General features: G+C 34.0%; 5 protein-coding genes across 5 annotated transcripts in view; all 5 read right to left on the reverse strand.

The window, feature by feature from the left end:
- The window catches only part of LOC144842883 (uncharacterized), a 56,738-nt gene that overhangs the window by 411 nt on the left and 34,374 nt on the right, over positions 1–21,953 (reverse strand). The window lies entirely within an intron of this gene.
- LOC144842291 (uncharacterized) lies at positions 41–2,428 on the reverse strand. The gene is made up of 4 exons (XM_078698722.1): positions 1,894–2,428; positions 1,602–1,670; positions 1,296–1,328; positions 41–540 (listed from the first exon to the last, which is right to left on the reverse strand). The coding sequence occupies exons 1-4, from the start codon at positions 2,426–2,428 to the stop codon at positions 389–391; spliced, it is 789 nt and encodes a 262-aa protein (XP_078554848.1). The 3' UTR covers positions 41–388.
- LOC144842290 (uncharacterized) overlaps positions 41–21,953 on the reverse strand; it is a 39,676-nt gene continuing 17,763 nt past the window's right edge. Inside the window, exons 12-21 of the mRNA XM_078698721.1 lie at positions 21,184–21,698; positions 20,186–20,251; positions 19,999–20,025; positions 19,251–19,830; positions 17,700–18,126; positions 12,398–12,485; positions 12,214–12,276; positions 12,026–12,073; positions 11,477–11,874; positions 41–118 (exon numbers count right to left, since the gene is read on the reverse strand). Of these exons, the coding sequence (XP_078554847.1) occupies positions 104–118; positions 11,477–11,874; positions 12,026–12,073; positions 12,214–12,276; positions 12,398–12,485; positions 17,700–18,126; positions 19,251–19,830; positions 19,999–20,025; positions 20,186–20,251; positions 21,184–21,698 (2,227 nt within the window). The 3' untranslated portion in view covers positions 41–103. The remainder of the gene's footprint in view (positions 119–11,476; positions 11,875–12,025; positions 12,074–12,213; positions 12,277–12,397; positions 12,486–17,699; positions 18,127–19,250; positions 19,831–19,998; positions 20,026–20,185; positions 20,252–21,183; positions 21,699–21,953) is intronic.
- LOC144842293 (uncharacterized) lies at positions 5,031–6,592 on the reverse strand. The gene is made up of 4 exons (XM_078698725.1): positions 6,070–6,592; positions 5,921–5,983; positions 5,724–5,765; positions 5,031–5,542 (listed from the first exon to the last, which is right to left on the reverse strand). The coding sequence occupies exons 1-4, from the start codon at positions 6,590–6,592 to the stop codon at positions 5,031–5,033; spliced, it is 1,140 nt and encodes a 379-aa protein (XP_078554851.1).
- Positions 14,988–17,129, reverse strand: LOC144842893 (uncharacterized). The gene is made up of 4 exons (XM_078699481.1): positions 16,815–17,129; positions 16,614–16,679; positions 16,432–16,455; positions 14,988–16,231 (listed from the first exon to the last, which is right to left on the reverse strand). Exons 1-4 carry the CDS (start codon positions 16,939–16,941, stop codon positions 15,654–15,656), a joined length of 795 nt encoding a protein of 264 aa, XP_078555607.1. The 5' UTR covers positions 16,942–17,129; the 3' UTR covers positions 14,988–15,653.

The following is a 21,953-nucleotide window of genomic DNA, read 5'->3' on the forward strand; positions in this document are numbered from 1 at the left end:
TGGACTACAGCTTCTCTTATTTGGGTTAGTTTTTGTTATCAGTTTAGAAGCTACATGTTGCAGATTTATGTCATTAAGATCTTTAATAATTTCTTTCGCACCATCAGCAAATACATTCTTTGATTTTTCAAGATGCAAGATTAGAGACCATTGGTCTGTATACTCATCATCTGGTACGTCATACAGGTATCCCACCTCTTTTGCCTCCTGTGGTGAAAGTACTTTCCCCATTTCCATCAGTTGTTGTCGATAAGGTGAGAATGATGTGATTTCATCGTCCTTGTTTGCATCACTGAGTGATTTAACATCCTCTACAACTCCACGAGTATCTGTCACTCTCACCATGTCGATTAGAACTTTGTAGTTTTTACGCGTAAGATCTGCACAATCATTCAAAGCCTTGAACAAGCTGGATACGTCTTTTGTGTTCTACTGCATTTTGTATAATGTCATTGAACAGCAGTCTCAGCATATTTATTTTGTCTTTGTACCATTTAGCTGTCTTCGATAACATTAGCTTGAATTTCTTGGAGGTCAAATCTAACAAAAGAATGATAAACTATATTCAATAATTAGAATGAGTTATGACTTCTATTCTGTGGCAGATACAAGGGTGGGGGGCGGGTCGCACCCTCCGCACGACCCCCCCCCCCCTTATAAATCTTGACCAAAACAAAATTATCTTACCATACAATTTAGGAGAGGTCGCCATTGATTGCGACGACATTTAGACATAAAGCCTTAAAACACACTCTTTCACTATGTATACAGTATACAATTAATTTTTTAACAATACAATTAATACCATGCCATGTATGTATTTGTACAATCTATACCGTATTTATAGATTTAACATTAAAATAGATTATTATATATTATTATATTATTATTTAACATAACTAACTAGGCAAACATGATAACTTTGAATTCACGTCACTTTTTGAAATTTTCGCATTGTTGAACGTAAACAATGTTATCCCAGGGAAGAGTGAAATTTCACTCGTCCCTGGTTATCCCTAGTCGCGTGTGTTTACCAGCGAAAAAGTAGTAGTAGTACTACTAGTCTACTAGTGGTAGTAGTAGGACGATCATTTTGTGCCTCATGTACTTGGTGACTGGTTGCGGCCCCCACCCCCTTTACTAAAAGGCTGGATCTGCCCCTGCTCAAAACATAAGGGATAATGTCACCTTAATAGTAAGCCTACCTTAGTTCATATTTAAAATATCAGTTGTTAATACATTTATTTATTTTGCTATGGACGTAGTTATTATGATAAGCAAAATCGCAAGAATACCTTTATGTGCTGATGGCTCACCCAGTCGTGTAACTAAATTCAGACAAAATGTAATGTTGTTAATATGCTAAAATCTAAACAATGTGTTAAACGTAGTATACATTTGATTAATCTAATACCTTAAATACTGTAGCATTTTATAACAAATGGGCCTAGCCTAAATTATTCATTATTTTGAATTTACCCTACAACGCGCCTTGAGCACTCTTGGTGGTATGCGCGCTATATAAATCTACATCATCATTATTATCATTATTAATTATAATTAATATTATATTACAAGCCTAATGATTTAGTCATGTTTACCTTGCTCTGTTGATGAAGCCGATTGTGGATTAGTTCCAGTGTCTGTTAATGTTGTCACATCAATATCTTCTGTAATATCAAATTATCAAATGTTTCATAAAAATGGTTGCTGTTGTATTATTACGTTCAGAAAATGTGTATACAGCATATTTTAAAAAAACCATAAACATACAGCTTAATCGTTTTATTTGTTAATGATGACCAAACTGTACGGTCTACAGTATTTCTTTATTTTGACCACCACCCACATATTTACCCATATATATATATAGGCCTATAGTACGATACATACCAAGAATTGCTTTTGCCATTGGATTGAGCATACTTGCAAACCGTTTTATTTTCTCTTTTGTATCATCTAATCGTTTCTGTTTTTCCAGGTGGAATACTATATCCCAAATATTTGTTAAGCCTTCAGAATCTAGTTCGTAGAAAGCATATAATTTGTGCAAATCGTCTGTTGACACTTCCCTCAAAGCCTTAAACAAGGCTTTTCGATAAGTTGAAATGGCTTTTCGATAAGGTGGAATTGTTTTTTCCTTTGTAGCATCTTCCTTTGTAGCGTACTCCTGCACTAAATTGTCTGCCACCTTAACATTTGTCACTTCGACAATTTCTGATAGTAGGCTTATTTCCGTGTAGTTTATATTCCCTCTTTCTTTGACTTCATTTAATAATTGATGTCCAGTAATATCTTCACAAGCTAACAGCGATAAGGATACATAGTCATAAAGAAGAAATCTTAACCATCGACACTTGTTTCCTTTATAGGCATTCCCAAAATTACGAAGGAATTCTATAAAGCGTATTTCACGTTTATTTGCCATTTCTGAAAAAAAGAAGTAATTTACCTTGACTGTTAACTACAATGGTTTGTCAGTACGGGTGCAGCAACTCGGCCCTAAACCGTCTCGGCCAAAGTCAAGTCGGCCCCACGTCAAGTCGGCCCAAAGTCAACTCGGTCCCCCAAGTCAAGTCAACCTCAAGTCAACTCGGCCTCACGTCATCTCGGCCTCAAGCCAACTCGGCCTCACGTCAACTCAGCCAAATACTAATCGGTCAAGTTCATATGTGAATGCTTGTTCTATTAGAGGTAATCTGTGATGGCGCTAGTAATACTGCTATGCGTGGGTAATTTGTGAATGACGTAGTAGGCTACATACACGAGCCTAGATAGGGAAGATCTGTACTGCCGTTCATTGCGAGAGGAGGGGAAGTCCGGTAATGTGTCATGATAATGTAACAAGCCAGAGATGAAGTAAAATCACGAATACATTTAGCTGATTGTCGTTGTTTTAGTCGTCGTCGACCGACATCTATTTCTCATGTGTAGTGTTTCTTTGATCTTTGATTGAATAATTTTGTTTGTACAAGCTCATTTCGGATTTTCAGTAAATTACCAATGGTTTATTCAAAGTCAACACTGTAACTAATCCCTCGCTATTCAATCAAAATGTTATTATTATACTATATTGTTGAAAATGGATTGCGTGATATGAAAATGGATTGATAGTAAAACGTAACAAAGATACGTTCTTGTCTGGTTATTAGATATTCAAGCAGAGATGAAGCGGAGGATTATTTTTGTAGGGTTCCATTTAAAATAAATGTTGCTACAAAGAAGTATTTTGGTTATGAAGGTCGTTAAATTCGTTGGCGCCAGAATTAATTCTTTTACCAATTTTAATTTTACCAATTAAGCTAACAACAAAACATTCAACAATGATAAAATGCCCTGCAACTCTGTAACTACTTTTTGACTAAGCCTATCAAGTTCCGGGTCCGTACCTCAACCCCCCCCCCCCCCCAAATGTTATAGTTGCCCCTCTTTAGAGAACACACTAACAAAAGTTTTTTACATTTTTTTTACGTCAATGCGGTACTTCTGGTACGGTAATAAATAAAATACTTAGTACATCTTCTTATATCTTGGTTGTTTGCGCAGAACTTCAAGTGATGGTAAACTATACGTACCGATTCAGTTGATGAATGACCGTATTCAGTAATTTCAGTACTTTATGTTCGTTAATGTATGTTGTATGTTGCTATTCATTATAAGTAATATATTGTATATATTTTATATAATGATTTTCCAAATAACTTAAAATCAAATGTGTTTTGAAAACAAGTGGGTGTTTTCAGATTTTTTTAGAACATGTAGGCCTATTTCGTTCGTCGGCTTTTGTACGTACCTGATTTTAAATTCCATTTTCTCTTTAAATTATATATTTGGGAGGAGCTTAAACACTTAATATGTGATGTATTTAATGAATGTATGTAAATAAGGAAATGAGCTTTACACAAAGACGTGGTGTTATTAATTTGATATATAAAAGGGGAGATAAACGTCTATTAGAAAATTTGAGACCCATTACTTTGTTAAACACAGATTACAATTTATTCGTAGTAGGCCTAATAGATTGCATAAGATTATTAAATCTGTTATAAATAGTGATCAAAAAGGTTATATCAAGGGGCGTTTTGTTTCAGGCTAATCGATGACCTCCTATTCTATTGAAAAAATATTGAAGGTGTTTTTTTGTCACTGGATTTTTAAAAAGCATTTGACTCTGTTAGTAGAGAATTATGTTTAGTGTTAGAGAAGTTTAATTTTGAAAATTCTGTTACAGTTAGAAGTCAAAAGAAACTGACTTAGTGAATATGCTACACTTATACAAGCAATTCCTAAATGTTGGCTGGATTTGATAAATAATGTTAATGAAAACAGTATTAAATTAAATCCAGATGAATATAGTATAGACTTTAGAAGGATTAAAGACAAAACATATAATTCAAGTCTAGTTAATGGCATATTTGTTTACCCCATTACCATTCCCAAATGGAAACATGAAATTAGTATTGAACATGTTAATCGTTTTAAAATTTGGTCAAAAAAAGTTTTAAATAATAAAAACAAAAAATATACACAACTTAATTACAAATTACTGCTTAGAATTAAACTAACAGATATACAAATATATAGATGGAAAATTAAAGATACAAAAAATTGTGAATTATGTGAAATACCAGAAGATGAAAACTTTTAAAAAAAATATACAATATTAGACATAGACAATAGTACTTGTTCTTTTAAAGAATTTTTGTTGTGAATGCAACATAAAGACAACTGTATTCAATTGCTCTATATACAAAATAAAAATATTGTCAGCACTAAATAAACCAATCTGTAAATACCCATGGGTCATATTTAAGAGTATCCTTACAAAATAAGAGAAGCATGCAAGAACTGATTGATTACAAAGAAATGTATTTATTCAAAATGAGTATGTAACAAAAATAAAGGTGAGTGAATCTAAGAAATGAGAAAACAATTATATAAAAAAATTAATATATTAGGCCTACTATAGGATACCAAAGTTAACTTTTACTATGTATATATTCAAAGATCCCCTTAATTTACTGTTAGACCTAAATTTTGAAATGCTTTGCTGCATGGTCTAGATTTATATCGTTAAGGTCTTTAATAAATTGTTCCACATTACTAGGGCTGATCTTGTTTTTTTTCTCAAGAAGCATGATTAGAGACCATTGGTCTGTATAATTATCTTCTATGCTACACATACATCCCACCGCTTGTGCATCTATTGTTGAAAGTGCTTCTCCGAATCGCATCAATTGTTGTCGATAAGGCTTAAATGACATGATTTCGGTGTCCTTGTTTGCATCACCCAGCAATTTCACATCATGTACAATTCCACGCGTATCGGTGACTTTGACCATGTCGATCAGAACTCTGTAGTTTGTATGGCTGAGTTCTCCAGATTCTCTTAACTTTTTGAACAAACTCATCACGTCTTTGCATTCTGTTTGGTCTTGTATTTTGTCATTGAACAGCAGTCTCAGCATGGTTATTTTGTTGTTGTTTTGGTACCAGTTTGATGTTTGGATTAACATTTTCCTAAAGTCTTTGTCAGTTAACTCTGAAAAACGAAAATCAGTATAACTATTAAATTACTAAATGTAGGTACATGAAATAAAACATGATGAACTGAATTATAAAAGGATCATTATACTAAACTTTCACAAACTTAAATTGCATTAATATTCCTACTGTACAAAACAAAATTACTTCTAAATGTTATGGAGGAAACGAAATTGTACCTTCAAGTGCTGGTGGCGCATCTACCGCTGTAACCAGATTTGCTAAACAAAAATACAATGTTGTAATTTGTAATTCTAACCGATATTGACCCGTTAGATATGACATTACTACATTACAAAAACAACAGAAAATACATGTTGTTTATGAAGCTAAAAATAATCGACATAATTAACTCTTGAGTATTAGTTATGATTACCTTGTTCTGTTCTTGACGACGTTGATTGCGAATTATCTCTATATGTAAATCTTCCCAGACTACCTGAAATATTAAAACAAATATCTTTATACAAAAAGAAACCGTATGTCATACACGCGTCTGAATACTAATTAAGGTTTTAACCATACTTAGTATTTGTTTTGCTTTGCTGCTGCTGATATTATCTGCAAACGTTTTTATTTTCTCTTCGGTACTGTTTAATTGTTCATGTTTTTCCAGATGGAGAACTAGATCCCATTTATCGTATAAGCAACAGAATTTGAGTTTGTAGAAAGATTGTAATTTGCGAAAATCACCAGGTATTACTTCCATCATAGCTCGAAACAAAGCTTTTCGATAAGGTGACAATCCATTTCCTCTTTTTTTCACACGGTCTGTGTACTTTCTGATGATACGTTTTGCATACTGCACATTTGTCAATTTAACAATTTCTGATAGAAGTTTCACTTCATTATGTTTTATGTGGCCTTTCAATTTAACTTCGTCGAATAAATCAAATGCAGTGACATCTTTACGCGTTAATGTTGAGATGGATACATAGTCAAAAAGAAGACATCTTAACCATCGACACTTTTCACCTTTATATACGCGATTAAGTCTGTAAAGGTCTCCTCTAAATTTATCTTGATCCTTTTTCAGTACCTTTGCCATTTCTGTTAGGCCTAACACAATAAAATACATAATAAGCTTATCAGTTTCTTAAAAAAGGCAAGACCTATTACTGCGTACTACAGGAGTCACCTACGAAGAGGGAATTGTCATTAATTTTGGTGCATTGGTGCAGGGAGGATACCTCTCTGATTAATTACAGACACAATTTAACACTTCAAAGTACAGGACTAGGTCTGTGGATATAATTGGTAATTGGTTAAATGTAACTTTGTTAGCTGACACAGGAGAAGAAAGAACTCTTTTCATTTGAGGCTGCTTCTGCATACGCACTGAATCTTGGCAGAACCTTTTTACGTTTTCAAAATAATGTTCTAAAATTTAACTAACATTCAATATATAGGGTCTAAGCATGTTTTTTACACAATCAAATTACTTTACACAGCCCTAAGTTAGACCTCGTGTGTCTTTATTTAACATTTACTACTAAAGTTGTCCTTGACATAGTATAACTTCCTATACTACTGTATCTATTTATACTCCAAGTAAAAAGATAACTACCTTTGCTGCGAGAATCTTAATCTTCCCTTCGTTACTTTCACATCCAAAAATGAAAATGGCGGCCGTTAGCTATTTTGAATATTTTGTATCATGATTATGTATTACGGTCCAACAGGATCATCAGATTGGTATAAATGATACTGACAACATTTAAATAATTATGTACAATTTTAAAAAATAACCTAATACTTAAGAGAATCTTAATTGACAAACGAAATTATTACCTTCCCGTTTTGGTCAAATGCAAAATAATAAAATCTCAAATATATTATACCGTTTATCTTTTGTATGTTAATTATTGTAGTAATTTGTAGTTAATTACAGTATCCACGCATACTTGGATAACTTTTTCCTCCCGAAACGAAACAAAAATGGCGTCTGATACCTTTAATTATTATACTTTATCATGGATACTTTATCAACAAAGGTACGACGACGCCAACTATTTTTTTTTGCTTTAAATACATTTTTTTCCAGGTAAATAATGTTTTTTACGATCCAATATTTGGTCATTAAAATGGCATATTGAACAAAAAATGTTAAACAATTTTTTCAGGGGGAAAATATCTTTAACAAATGAAAAACACTATAGTAGTTGTTGTTAGAAAGGAACACATTGTTCGATCGGCCAACAGTAGCCTTTTTGAAAATCCTTTAGGCCTACTGTTTTAGAAGTGAAAACTGGCTATTAGCATTCTCGAGATTTGAAAGGAAGATATTTTGTGGTCATTTCATTCCTCCATTTTTTTCTAAATAACTTAAAAAAAGATGGACAAATAAACAGAAACTAAAATATTGTTTCACCATTGCCCTGTCTTTAGTTTTTCTTTCTTTCAAACCGTAATTTTTATAACCAAAAAATATTATGCAGTACCTGTAACTTGATTGTCCCACTGAATGTCAGATTGATATGACGATACCGTTAACTGTCACATATACCCTTCAGTTAATAATAAGCGCTCTAGAGCCTATTTATTTTCTCTCATGGTTATATACTTAATGGTAAATCTAACACTATCTTATCTTTCGAATATTGCCATTATGATTAGTAAATTATTGTAAACATAATCTTACCTTCGTTCTTTATCCTCTACAATCAAAACAGAAAATGACGCCCGTTACCATGACAGGCTTATGTCTCTTTGCCATTCCATAGAGACTATTAAGTGAACTATACAATCTATATGTCATTATGAAGCTATTTGTGAATATACAATAGTGGAATGGCGGAAATTTACACATAATTGATATTAACCATTGAATATGTTTACCATTGAATATGTTCAGGACTATGCAGTTGTTGCTGTAAATAAATAGAAATCACAATGGCTACCTGGTCCCTGTGTATATGCCGTTATGAAGCTAATTGTGAATATACAATAGGTACGACGCCAATGACAGGAAATTATACATCGATATTAACCATTGAGTCGAATGTGTTTATGTAGTTGTTGCTATAATAAATAGAAATCACAGTGGCGACTGCCCGATCCAGTCTTATTGATCTGTAATTACTCTTACCAACGTTTAGTTTTTATTCGAATTGAATTAAAAGGCCCAGTTTGACATTATTGAAGCTGGCATAACAGCCTATACAGCCTGAAAAAATGTCGTAGGTGCTAATGGTGTAAATGCATGAATTTTGTAAACGCGCGCAATACCCAAATGCGGACAATGAATGTTGTGTGATGGTACAAAAGTTTCATGAAGTGAAAGATGAAATTCTATTTTCACGAGGCGAAGCCCAAGTTAAAATACAATTTCATATTTCATCGAATAAATGTATTTGTACCATCTCACGAATATAAAAACATTTATTATTTACTTTATTATATGTTATATAAAACAAATAATGACTGTTTTTATATTGTACAGGTTGTAATTCCTTTAAAGCTTCAAACAATGCTTTTCGATAAGTTGAAAGTTTTCTTCCCCGTTTGACATCGTTTGCGTAATCTTCGATGACAAGTTTAGCAGCCGGCACATCTGTCACTTCGGCAATTTCTGATAGATAGATTTCACTAAGATTCTTAAGAAATTCTGTATAGGCCTATCGGTCGTGTTCTTCCTGTTCATTTGCCATGTCAGTTAGGCCTAACACAATAAAGCGATAGAAAATTGAGTGGTTTTGCATTCATTTTTAGTCGCGTGCAACGCGACTGAAAATACAGCTCTACAGCTCTCTATGTCGGTCGGTCGGTCGGTAAATACTAACTTGAGCACGCGACTGCAGCCATGTATATGGCCTTGTTGTTGTTACATTATGGTATTTCTTGATCATAAAAAATACACATATTAATCTTTCTTTAAAAAAAATGTTTATCACCGCAAGGTTTCACCAAGGCAAGATTATTTGTTAAAGCAGCAACATATTCGTCACAGACGATCTATGCAAGGATAATTTGCTAAAAAAAAAAGAGAATGGATAACCAAACGAAAAGTGAGGGAAATGTATGGGGATTCTTTACATCGATGGATGTTTAATTATGTAAAGCACATATTTCGGAGCAAGTCATGGATAATTGATAATATTTTCACAAATATGTTTGGTCATCACATTAAATCACGTGTAAAAAATTACAAGATCTAAATCTTGTTCTCTAAAATCTTAAAACGCATCATTCAAACAAGATTATCTTTCTCAATGTATCTATTGCATAAAACCCAGGAAAATAGTGCCGTAAGAAAAATAAATTGGTACGGCGGCCATCTGATAAGAAACAAAGAAAATATGGACTAAAATGATACACGGTGATTTGTACTAAACTATAACAGGCTCACATGATTATACAACAGCACGAAATAGTAGAATGCGCCTAATGAAAAATAGTTTGGTTTCGCCCTATAATAATATGTCTATTGAAATGTCTGTTCTACATAAAAGTTTACGATAAGAATATTTCTAAATTAAAAGAAACACGTTATTGCAATTCGATACCATACATTCTCTAACTCACATCATTAGTGTATTCTTGATGTCGCTGATGTGGTTTAAAGGCTATCTTTCTGATGGAATACGGTACATGTTCTTTTAACGTACAACTTATTCATTTTGGTTATATTTGTTTGTTGTTCATGTTTTGGTGTCCCACACAAGGCTCACTTCTTTTTATTATTTTTATCAATACACTATAAACACTAAAATATTATACTTTATATGAATGCATCAAATTTAATAATTTTTAATAACGATTTTAACGTTCTCTTTTTTGGTCATCCTTCCTACTTATTTTTTTTCTCTAAATAACTAAAAGAAAGATGGATTGGTAAAATACTGTTAACAAAATCTTACCTTCGTTCTTTATCCTCTACAATCAAAACAGATACTGTGCTGTTTCTTGTCTGTTTTAATGTCAATAATTTAGTGTGTACGCATTGTATTGTAATATCTCCCTGGTAATATCAATTTAATGTTCCATGGTAACAATTGGCCCAATCCGGTGTTTCGCTGCGAGTACGGTAAATTGGACAAAGGAAATGACATCATGTTACCATGCCGCCATTTCCAAGGAGATTATATTTAGTTATAAAAATCTGTGAATTGAGTGAATATAAATAGGTACATCTATACAATAGATAAATCAATCAAGCTATTCGATCCGGTAATAAAGAAGTTTAATAACATTTTATTCAAAGACATTGTATTCACATTGTTTGACCGGTACAGTATTTTGTCTTTACTACATTATACTTTTTGTCAGCCCTTCATATAATGTGATTGTTCAGTACTTTCCTTGAATGATTATGCCTAACTAAGGCAAGGAATTAATGAGTAACTACTAATTTATTGATTTGATGACACTATAGATTGACAGATAAATTGATTTATGTAAAGATTGCCAAGCCCACTTACCCATTCTAAATAAATAATTTAAAAATATCTTCCTAAAAACACCAAAGCAATATACAAGCACTTCTTACGTTATAATTAATTCCTAGAGGATGCACAACTTTTATGATGCCAAAAACAATGACAATTTTAATAATAATTGATAAAAATACATTGGCGTAAGAAGAAGTACATATTGTAATAATATAATTTGCTGTCAAACTTGTAATAGCCTAGTATAGGCCCTAAATCTATTTAAGATTGTGGGAGGGAAACCCGGACTCCTGCCCTTTGTCTGGTATCACACTTGTTTATTCCAACCTCAAACCACTCAAACATTGATCTAGATCCTTCCATCTTACCTAATCAGTCTCTTATCGTTTTTTTTTTTTCGAAACATCTGGACTACAGCTTCTCTTATTTGTTGTTATCAGTATAGAAGCTACATGGTGTAGACCTATATCTATTAGATCTTGACTAAATTCGTTTTCACCATCAGCAAATACATTCTTTGTTTTTTCAAGATGCATGATTAAAGACCATTGATCTGTATACGCATTCTGTGGCACTTCATACACACTTCCCACTCGTTTTGCCTCATCTCTTGAAAGTGCTTTCCCAAGTCCCATAAGTTTTTGTCGATAATCCGTGAATGACGTGATTTCGTCGTCCTTGATAGCATCACTGAGTGATTTAACATCCTCTACAACCCCACGAGTATCTGTCACTTTGACCATGTCGATTAGTATTTTGTAGTTTGTACGTTTAAGTATACCAGTTTTTGTCAATGCACCAAACAAGCTTGGTACATCTTTGTATTCTTCTGGTTCTATCTTATCCTTGAACAGCAGTTTCAGCATGGTTATTTTATCTCTGTCTTGGTACCACTGTGATGTCTTTGATAACATTGCATTAAACTCCCTGGAGCTTAAATCTAAATAAAGTGAATTAACAGATTGATGTGAGAACCTGTATTAGCTAATTGCTTGATTTTATCACCGTTTGAAACTGAAAATTATTCGTATATATAGGAGAAACAATTGTAATAATAATGATAGGTACGGTATTCTAGGTTGTTATGATACCTTTAGGGGTTGATCGCCCATCTGGTCTTTTTCTAATTGCATTCAGATCTGCTTATAAAACAAAAATAAAATGTTGTCTTCATTCTAAACGATTAAATTTACTTTTGCAATTCACATTTCCACAAAAACATACAATTCAAACAATATAGCTAGCAGGCAAGGCATCAATGAATTATCTACATTTTTACCTTTTCTTGTTGATGACGTCGATTGTGAATGTTCTCTAGTCTCTGCAAGTGATGACAGATTTGCTGTAATAATAAAACAAGTAAAGATTACACTTGCAGAATTTGTGTTCATATTGCAAATTACCAATTGAGACGTTGTTTGAGAACAGATAATAAGTATTAGGTACTGTTGTCTTATACATACCTAATCTTTGTTTGGCTGATGAGTTGAGATTAGATGCAAACCTTCTTATTTTCACTTCTGTAGAGTCTAATCGTCCCTGTTTCTCCAGGTGGAATACCAGATCCCAGATATTATCGAAATGGACTAGGCTGTAGAATGCACTTAACATGTGCAAATCGTCACCTGTCACGTTCAATAGAGCTCCATACAATGCTTTTCGATAAGGCGAAAGTCCCTTTCCCTTTTTAGCATCTTTGGTGTACGCTTCTATTACATGTTTTGCTGACTGCAAATGTGTCACTTCGGCAATTTGTGACAGAAGGTTTATTTCGGTGAACTTTATGTCGCCAGACTCTTTGAGCTCATTGAATAAATCAAGCCCAGTGGTATCTTTACGGTCTAGCATTGAGAGGGGTAGGTAGTCATACAGAAGAAATCTTAACAGTCGAAATTTATCACCTTCATATTCGTCATTAAGATCTTTAAGAAAGTCTTTGAAGCGTTCTTCGTTTTTCTTTTCATTTTCCATTTCTGTTAGAACAATGGAAAGTGATGGTAAACTTTATCAATTAGTTAACAAATGTAGGCATACGACGAGTCATTTATGATAGTTGCCAGTCATGGAATTTCATATAGTAAATGAAAATGTTTGCTTTACCAATTACTTAGACATTGAACACACGGAAGTCTTAAAGTTTTAGTAATTAATGTCAGACAATTAGTTTTTATTTCGAATCTATAGAAAATGAAATTTATATCTTCTTCTATCTATATTATAATAGCACTAAGCCAAAATTTGTTCCTCAATCTCCTCTTAAACCGCAAGTCCGATACTAGCGCTGTTCGAGCTGGGGCACGTTTTAAGGGGTGTAGGCTTACAATACAAGGAGGTACAAACAAGGAGGATGAAGTTGCAATCATATTTACCACTTTCTAATTAGGCATACACCACCACCAGAAAACATACATTATCGTTCATCTTAAAAAAAAACCACCAAACATTCCTACCACCATAAATCAAGACATTAAACTAAACAACAGGAGACTATAAGAATATTAAACCAAATTCAACTAAGTCACTGTTCTCCAGTCGGACATTTATTAACATACTTTGGATGGTTTTACAAAACATCTACGACTATGAAATGCAGTATATCGTATAGCATCAGTGCTGCCGTGCGCCATTTCTAATGAAACAGGTGGTAGGTACAGCTACAAAACTGTTCTTGATCATGTTTCTCACACCTTCTGCCAAACATAGGATTGAGCACCCTTTTACAATTTTTAACACCAAATGCAGTGATAACACTAGGCTAGGTTATGTTTCTTAATAATTACTATTCCTAAGCTGATATAGGCAATAACTGAATGCGGGATGATTCTGTGCCCAGGTGTAACGATTCGGCCCACTTTTAGGCTTATATATTTGTCTGACTAAGAGAGGCTTCTAATAACATTAGCTCCCGGTAGGGTTTTGTGAAATATAGTACATTATGCTAACATTATGTTTTGCACTGACGTTTTATGTAATTTATTTCAAAGGGGTGTAGGCCTACAAGGAGGTACAAACATGGAGGATGAAGTTGCAATCATATTTATTTCTTTCTATTTAGGCCTAGACCACAAGAAAACATATTGTTGTTCATCTTAAAGACAAACCACCAAACAATTCAACTGAAAACAGGAGCCTGCAAGAATATTCAACCAGATTCAACTTAAGTCACTGTTCTCCAGTCGGAAATGATATTAACATACTTTGGAAGCTTTTACAAAAAAACTTGACAATTTACCAGACGACAATGAAATGCAGGATTATGTCCTATACCAAACATGAGGACGGGAAACAACTGGCATAATAATATTAATCAATAAAATAATAAACGTCTATTATTTTAATATATTTACACAAACAAAACAAGATAGATACAGATGTATATTACAAATTATTATGTTAACAAGTTTTTTGTGACTACAAAATTCATTTTACAGTGAGCACTACTATTATTTTCGATGACTCTGTACATTTGTATTTAAAATTGCTTGCTTTTAGAATTAAAACAAAATAGACACTGAAATATAAAAAAGAATACAGTATGCCTTATTACCTTTATTTTCCTTCTAATATAAATGCTGTATAATGTACCTCTCGGCACTATACATACATTTATAGGGTTCTAGGACACCTACCCCCTAGACAGTTACCCCCCGGATGTTTACCACCCGGACAACTACCCCCTTAGGACAACTACCCCCGGACAACTACTCCCCGGACAACTACCCCTTTAGGACAACTACCCCCTTAGGATAACAACCCCCCCCCGGACAACTACCCCCTTAGGACAACTACCCCCTTAGGATAACTACCCCCCGGTCAACTACCCCGTCCCTTATGACAACTACCCCCAGGACAACTACTCCCCCCCCCCCAATCCAAAAGTAGACAAATATATAGGACCGGTTTCTGTAAAAATGAAATCATCTGTTTTTAACGGGTGTTTCGAGACCCGAGACCAGAGACCTGACACGAGACCCAATACGAAAAGGGAGACCTATATTTGGGTCTCCCTTTTCGTATATTAGTTGTCCGCGGGGTAATTACCCGGGGGGGGGGTAATTGTCCGGGGGGTAATTGTTCCTAGGGGGTAATTGTCCGGGGGGTAGTTGTCCAGGGGGTAATTGTCCTAAGGGGGTTGTTGTCCTAAGGGGGTTATTGTCCGGGGGGTATTTGTCCGGGGGGTAGTTGTCCTAAAGGGGTAGTTGTCCTAAGGGGGTAGTTGTCCAGGTGGTGGTTGTCCGGGGGGTAGTTTTCCGGGGGGTAAATGTCCAGGGGGTGAATATCCGGATACGCATTTATAGATGTGTGTATACTGCAATGCACTATATTACTCTATTATCTTTTTGACTCCCGAACCTTACAATCAATAAAAGATAATATATTTTAAAAGGCATTGTCAACGATTCTCGTAGTAGACTTACCATTAGTGTCTGCCTAATATTTGATATAAGGAAATACATTGACAGTTCAGTACTGTTTGTTTTTTATCTTTAAATTACCTGAATGATGGATGGAATCATTAAAAAAAACTATAAGCTATTTTACAGTAACTACATAATTATAATTGTTATAAAGAGTTTCTTTAAAGTTATATATTTATACATAATATTTTCGTTTTATATCATACCACCTCCGCATGAGAAATTTTACGAATATGACTAAAATAAGTCAAAATTGTATAATAATTTTAAAAAAATTCCCCTTCGTGAACTTTCATTCTTCTTATCGTTTCTTCTTTTTCGTTCTTCTTGGGACTTTTGTGTCACTACTTCTCTTATTTGTTGTTATCGGTTTAAGTTTCAAAGCTACATGGTGTAGACCTAACTCTTTAAGGTATTTAACAAATTCTTTCGCACCATAAGCAAATACATTCGTTGTTGTTTCAAGATGCATGATTAAAGACCATTGGTCTGTATACTCATTCGGTGGCACTTCATACACACTTCCCACCTCTTTTGCCTTATCTTGTGAAAGTACTTTCCCCATTTCCATCAGTGTCAGTCGGTAAGGTGTGAATGATGTAATTTTGCCATCCTTGTTTGCATCACTGAGTAATTCCACATCTTCTACAACTCCACGAGTATCGGTAACTTTGACCATGTCGATTAGATATTTGTAGTTCCTAACATATATTTTTCGAGACTTCCTTAAGGCTTCGAACAAGCTCCACACATCATTGCATTCTTTTGGGTCTTTTATGTCATCCGTGAACAGCAGTTTAAGCATAGTTAGTTTGTCTCTGGCTTGGTACCACCGTGCTGTCTGGATTAACATGATTTCAAAATTCTTGCGGTTTAACTCTAAAAGGAGATAGATTGAACAACAAAATCACTAAATGTAGGCAGCGCATCTGAATTTGCAGGGTAATGTGATATAATAATTATTAATTATTAGATTATGACTATATTAATAATTTACGTATTTAATTTATTACAAATTTTGAAATTTCTTCGAAATGTTATGATTGTATAGGAACCAAGTATAGTTTCGAATAGAATACCTTTCGGTGCTGGCGCATATACTCCTGTAACAAAAAATACAAAGTTATTCTATTTCTAACCGATATTGACACATTGAATACAAAAAAGACAGAAAGATTGTATTTTTATAGTGACAAATGAAGCTAAAAAAATAAGCCAAACAGAGTAGAGTAACTCTTGGACTTGATTATTCACAATCTACCTAATTGCTCTACTGATGACGTCGATTGTACATTTTCTCTGGTCTCTGTTAATGCTGACAGATTACCTTAAAAAACAATGTAAATGATAATTATTTTTTATAAAACAATAATCTCTACACATATCGACAGACACAATTTTATTTTTATTAAATTCAGTCAGGTTTTTTTGATATTAAAAAGGAATGAGGTTTTAAACATACTCAATTTGTCTTTTGCTTTTGTGTCGCTGAGAATATCTGCAAACTTTTTTATTTTCTTTTTGGTATTGGCTAGCCGTCCCTTTATCTCCAGGTGGAGTACTAGATCCCATTTATCGTAAAGAAACATTTATTTAGTTTGTAGAAAGATTTTAGTTTGCGAAAATCGACAGGTTGTAATTCCTTTAGAGCTTCAAACAATGCTTTTCGATAAGTTGAAAGTGTTCTTCAGCTCACTGACCCAACCCGTGATTTACGAAAATAATTCTGTTCAAAGGATAGGTGTAATTAGTTAAACTTCAACGACGCGATCATTCGATACGGTTGACCGGCTGTCGAGACTAAACACTGTTTTAATTTGGCGGCCCGGCATGGTATTTGTAGATCCGGCCATGGCGGTACACAGCAGAGAAGGTTGCGTTGTTTATACAGTGACGTAACATTGTCGCTGAGACATCAAATTACTGTTATTCTTTGCCTTTTTAAGTGTTTATTCTTAAAATTCAGGAAAATGACGTAGCCTATCGTGTGTGGCCCCTCAATAAACAGCGTGCCAAATGTGAGGAACAATTTAGTAACATTAATATATAGATGTATAATTTTCTGCCAAGCATGCATGAAGCAAGAAAATATTTATATTGCCTCTGGTAGAGACGTTAATTAATGATATTAATATCAACCAACATCTGTAGTTACTCACGACATTATAACAAAAAAAAAATTACTCGTTATACTTACGTGATATTTACAAATAAATATATATTGTGTTAAATTATAAATAAATGTTGTTTTATACACACCTAGTTTTTTCTGTGTAGTTGAGTTGAGTTTACTTGCAAAGCGTTTTATCTTCACATCTGTAGAGTTCAATCGTTCATGTTTCTCCAGGTGGAATACCAGATCCCAGATATTGTCAAAGGCGTAGTTACCTAGTTTGTAGAAAGCACGTAATTTACGCAAATCGTCATTTGTCACTGACACCAGAGCTTCATATAATGCTTTTCGATAAGGCGAAAGTCCTTTTCCCCTTTTAGCATCGTTGGTGTAGTCTTCTATGACATCTTTAGCTGACTGCAAATTTGTCACTTCGGCAATTTCTGATAGAATGTTTATTTCGGTGTATGTTATGTCACCCATTTCTTGGAGTTTATTAAATAAATCCAACCCATCGATATATTCACGGTCTAACAGTGAGAGAGGTAGGATATCATAAAGAAGAAATCTTAACAATCGGAATTTATCACCATCATATTCGTTCTTAAGGTCTCTAAGAAATTCTGTAAAGCGATCTTCGTTTTCCTGTTCATCTCCCATTCTGTCGAATAGTAAAATAAAGTGATAAAAGTGATAAGTTGGCTATGAACTGAGTCACCACGGACGATCAGGTTTGTAGTCCTAGTGGTGGTGCAAGAGCGGTGTACAGGAATTATGGATATAATTTGCCAGTTTGTTATCTGTTATTAAAACTGCCACGCCTATTATGAAATATACAAAAGACGGTTATAGAATGTTTGGCCAATATAATTATTACAAGTTTTTGTTAAATTTTAGGAAGTAGCTGTTTCGGTAGCATTTTTCCCGTAGGTTTATCAAATTGCTATGATTGATTTGTAGATGATTTCAATCCCACGGTGTCTGTCGCCAACTCTTGAGACATCCAGAAAGGATCAATAACCCGATGAAGTGAATTCCGCTGGATCTTCTTCACCTAGCCAAGATTCGATCAACCAAAATAATTTATTGCAGCAACCACGTAGGCCTATCAATGACTTGGGAACAATATTGAAAATTGTAGGCCTAGGCTTTATCAACTATTTATGATGATACTGTATAACTAACCTTTTCATGTTGCAGTAAAAAGTTTATTTTGTATTTTTGTGTTTATGTACACACTAAACAAAGCAAGACATGCTTTAAATGATGACCGTAAACAATGTACCTAGTTTAGTTCCTATTCTTATTCACACATGGTTTGAGGAATCCTTATTATCGGTCGTGGAGCTAAAGTCTAACCGGAAACACCCATAGTTAGTCATAGATTCTAAATAGTTTTTAGTCGCATGCAAACTCGACTCTATGTCGGTCTGTGCGACTACAGCCAGCCATGTATATGGCCTTGTTTTATAACCTTTTTGTCGGTAAACAATATAATGTTGTGCTCGAGCTGTTTAACCAGATTTTCCAACTAAATTTAATTAGTAAACAGAGTTACATTACGTGGTTAAAATCAGTATGTATACAAACTTTCGATACCATTGGGTAACCAGATACTATAGCAGCTAGCAGTTCTTTACCAAATTGATTAAAGTTAACTTTCTTAACTATATCATTGCTATGCTAAGATAGCACTTTGGTTGTATGGCCTCGAAGTAGATATGCCTACGTATTTTGATTTTAGGTTCATGTTGTAGCCTTTTAGGATTTACAACTGTACATTACCTTTGCTCTATGCTTGATTTGTGCAAATCTGTTGATTGTTTATCACTGCTTCTCTTATTTGTTGATATCGGTTTAAGTTTTACAGCTACATGGTGTAGATTTATTTTTTCAAGGACTTGAATAAATGCTCCCATATTATCAGAGTTGAATTTCCCTTTTTCTTCAAGATACATAATTAGAGACCATTTATCTGTATATGCATCATCTGGTACGTCATACAGGTATCCCACCTCCTTTGCCTCATCTTTTGAAAGTACTTTTCCCATTTCCATCAGTGTTTGTCGATAAGGTGTAAATGATGTGATTTTGACGTTCTTCTTTGCATCACTGAGTAGTTTCACATCCTCTATAACTCCACGAGTATCGGTAACTTTGACCATGTCGATTAGATATTTGTAGTTACTAACATATATTTTTCGAGACTCCCTTAAGGCTTCGAACAAGCTATTCACATCATTGTATTCTGTTGAGGCTTTTACGTCGTTCGTGAACAGCAGTTTGAGCATAGTTAGTTTGTCTCTGTTTTGGTACCACCGTGCTGTCTGGATTAACATGACGTTAAAATTCTTGCTGTTTAACTCTAAAGGAAATGGAACAAAATTACTAAATATAGGCAGCGCATCTGAATTTTCAGGTTGATTAGATTATGACTATTGTATTAATAATTTACATATTTAATTTACTACAAATTTTGAAATTTCTTCGAAATGTTATGATTGTAGGAAACAAGTAGCTTCGAATAGAATACCTTTCGATTCTGATGGCGCATGTACTCCTGTAACAAAAAATACAAAGTTATTCAATTTCTAACCGATATTAACACATTTAATACAAACACCACAAAAAGTAGGTATGTTTATACTGACAAATGAAGCTACAAAAAAACAAGCCAAACAGAGTAGAGTAACTCTTGGACTTGATTATTCACAATCTACCTAATTGCTCTACTGATGACGTCGATTGTACCATTTCTCTGGTCTCTGTTAATGCTGACAGATTACCTTAAAAAACAATGTAAATGGTAATTATTTTTTATAAAACAATAATCTCTACACATATCGACAGACACCAACTTTTTTTATTCAATTCAGTCAGGTTTTTTAATATTAAAAAGGAGTGAGGTTTTAAACATACTCAATTTGTCTTTTACTTGTGTGTCGCTGAGAATATCTGCAAACTTTTTTATTTTCTTTTTGGTATTGGCTAGCCGTCCCTTTATCTCCAGGTGGAGTACTAGATCCCATTTATCGTAAAGTAAACATTTATTTAGTTTGTAGAAAGATTTTAGTTTGCGAAAATCGACAGGTTGTAATTCCTTTAGAGCTTCAAACAATGCTTTTCGATAAGTTGAAAGTGTTCTTCAGCTCACTGACCCAACCCGTGATTTACGAAAATAATTCTGTTCAAAGGATAGGTGTAATTAGTTAAACTTCAACGACGCGATCATTCGATACGGTTGACCGGCTGTCGAGACTAAACACTGTTTTAATTTGGCGGCCCGGCATGGTATTTGTAGATCCGGCCATGGCGGTACACAGCAGAGAAGGTTGCGTTGTTTATACAGTGACGTAACATTGTCGCTGAGACATCAAATTACTGTTATTCTTTGCCTTTTTAAGTGTTTATTCTTAAAATTCAGGAAAATGACGTAGCCTATCGTGTGTGGCCCCTCAATAAACAGCGTGCCAAATGTGAGGAACAATTTAGTAACATTAATATATAGATGTATAATTTTCTGCCAAGCATGCATGAAGCAAGAAAATATTTATATTGCCTCTGGTAGAGACGTTAATTAATGATATTAATATCAACCAACATCTGTAGTTACTCACGACATTATAACAAAAAAAAAAATTACTCGTTATACTTACGTGATATTTACAAATAAATATATATTGTGTTAAATTATAAATAAATGTTGTTTTATACACACCTAGTTTTTTCTGTGTAGTTGAGTTGAGTTTACTTGCAAAGCGTTTTATCTTCACATCTGTAGAGTTCAATCGTTCATGTTTCTCCAGGTGGAATACCAGATCCCAGATATTGTCAAAGGCGTAGTTACCTAGTTTGTAGAAAGCACGTAATTTACGCAAATCGTCATTTGTCACTGACACCAGAGCTTCATATAATGCTTTTCGATAAGGCGAAAGTCCTTTTCCCCTTTTAGCATCGTTGGTGTAGTCTTCTATGACATCTTTAGCTGACTGCAAATTTGTCACTTCGGCAATTTCTGATAGAATGTTTATTTCGGTGTATGTTATGTCACCCATTTCTTGGAGTTTATTAAATAAATCCAACCCATCGATATATTCACGGTCTAACAGTGAGAGAGGTAGGATATCATAAAGAAGAAATCTTAACAATCGGAATTTATCACCATCATATTCGTTCTTAAGGTCTCTAAGAAATTCTGTAAAGCGATCTTCGTTTTCCTGTTCATCTCCCATTCTGTCGAATAGTAAAATAAAGTGATAAAAGTGATAAGTTGGCTATGAACTGAGTCACCACGGACGATCAGGTTTGTAGTCCTAGTGGTGGTGCAAGAGCGGTGTACAGGAATTATGGATATAATTTGCCAGTTTGTTATCTGTTATTAAAACTGCCACGCCTATTATGAAATATACAAAAGACGGTTATAGAATGTTTGGCCAATATAATTATTACAAGTTTTTGTTAAATTTTAGGAAGTAGCTGTTTCGGTAG

This window comes from Antedon bifida, chromosome 5 (genome assembly GCF_963402885.1).
Source record: "Antedon bifida chromosome 5, ecAntBifi1.1, whole genome shotgun sequence".
In the NCBI taxonomy this organism is placed as follows: domain Eukaryota; kingdom Metazoa; phylum Echinodermata; class Crinoidea; order Comatulida; family Antedonidae; genus Antedon; species Antedon bifida.

Excerpts from the sequence above, each read along its gene's own strand:
- LOC144842291 (XM_078698722.1), bottom strand. The coding sequence starts at position 2,428 with ATGGCAAATAAACGTGAAATACGCTTTATAGAATTCCTTCGTAATTTT. Across the intron at positions 1,671-1,893 it reads AATGGCAAAAGCAATTCTTG|AAGATATTGATGTGACAACA; the intron begins GTATGTATCGTA and ends TTGATATTACAG. Across the intron at positions 1,329-1,601 it reads GGCTTCATCAACAGAGCAAG|TTACACGACTGGGTGAGCCA; the intron begins GTAAACATGACT and ends GTCTGAATTTAG.
- LOC144842293 (XM_078698725.1), bottom strand. The coding sequence starts at position 6,592 with ATGGCAAAGGTACTGAAAAAGGATCAAGATAAATTTAGAGGAGACCTT. Across the intron at positions 5,766-5,920 it reads GTCGTCAAGAACAGAACAAG|CAAATCTGGTTACAGCGGTA; the intron begins GTAATCATAACT and ends ATTTTTGTTTAG. Across the intron at positions 5,543-5,723 it reads TGCGCCACCAGCACTTGAAG|AGTTAACTGACAAAGACTTT; the intron begins GTACAATTTCGT and ends TTCGTTTTTCAG.
- LOC144842893 (XM_078699481.1), bottom strand. The coding sequence starts at position 16,941 with ATGTTTCTTTACGATAAATGGGATCTAGTACTCCACCTGGAGATAAAG. Across the intron at positions 16,680-16,814 it reads AAAAGCAAAAGACAAATTGA|GTAATCTGTCAGCATTAACA; the intron begins GTATGTTTAAAA and ends TTGTTTTTTAAG. Across the intron at positions 16,456-16,613 it reads GTCATCAGTAGAGCAATTAG|GAGTATATGCGCCAGCACCG; the intron begins GTAGATTGTGAA and ends TTTTTGTTACAG.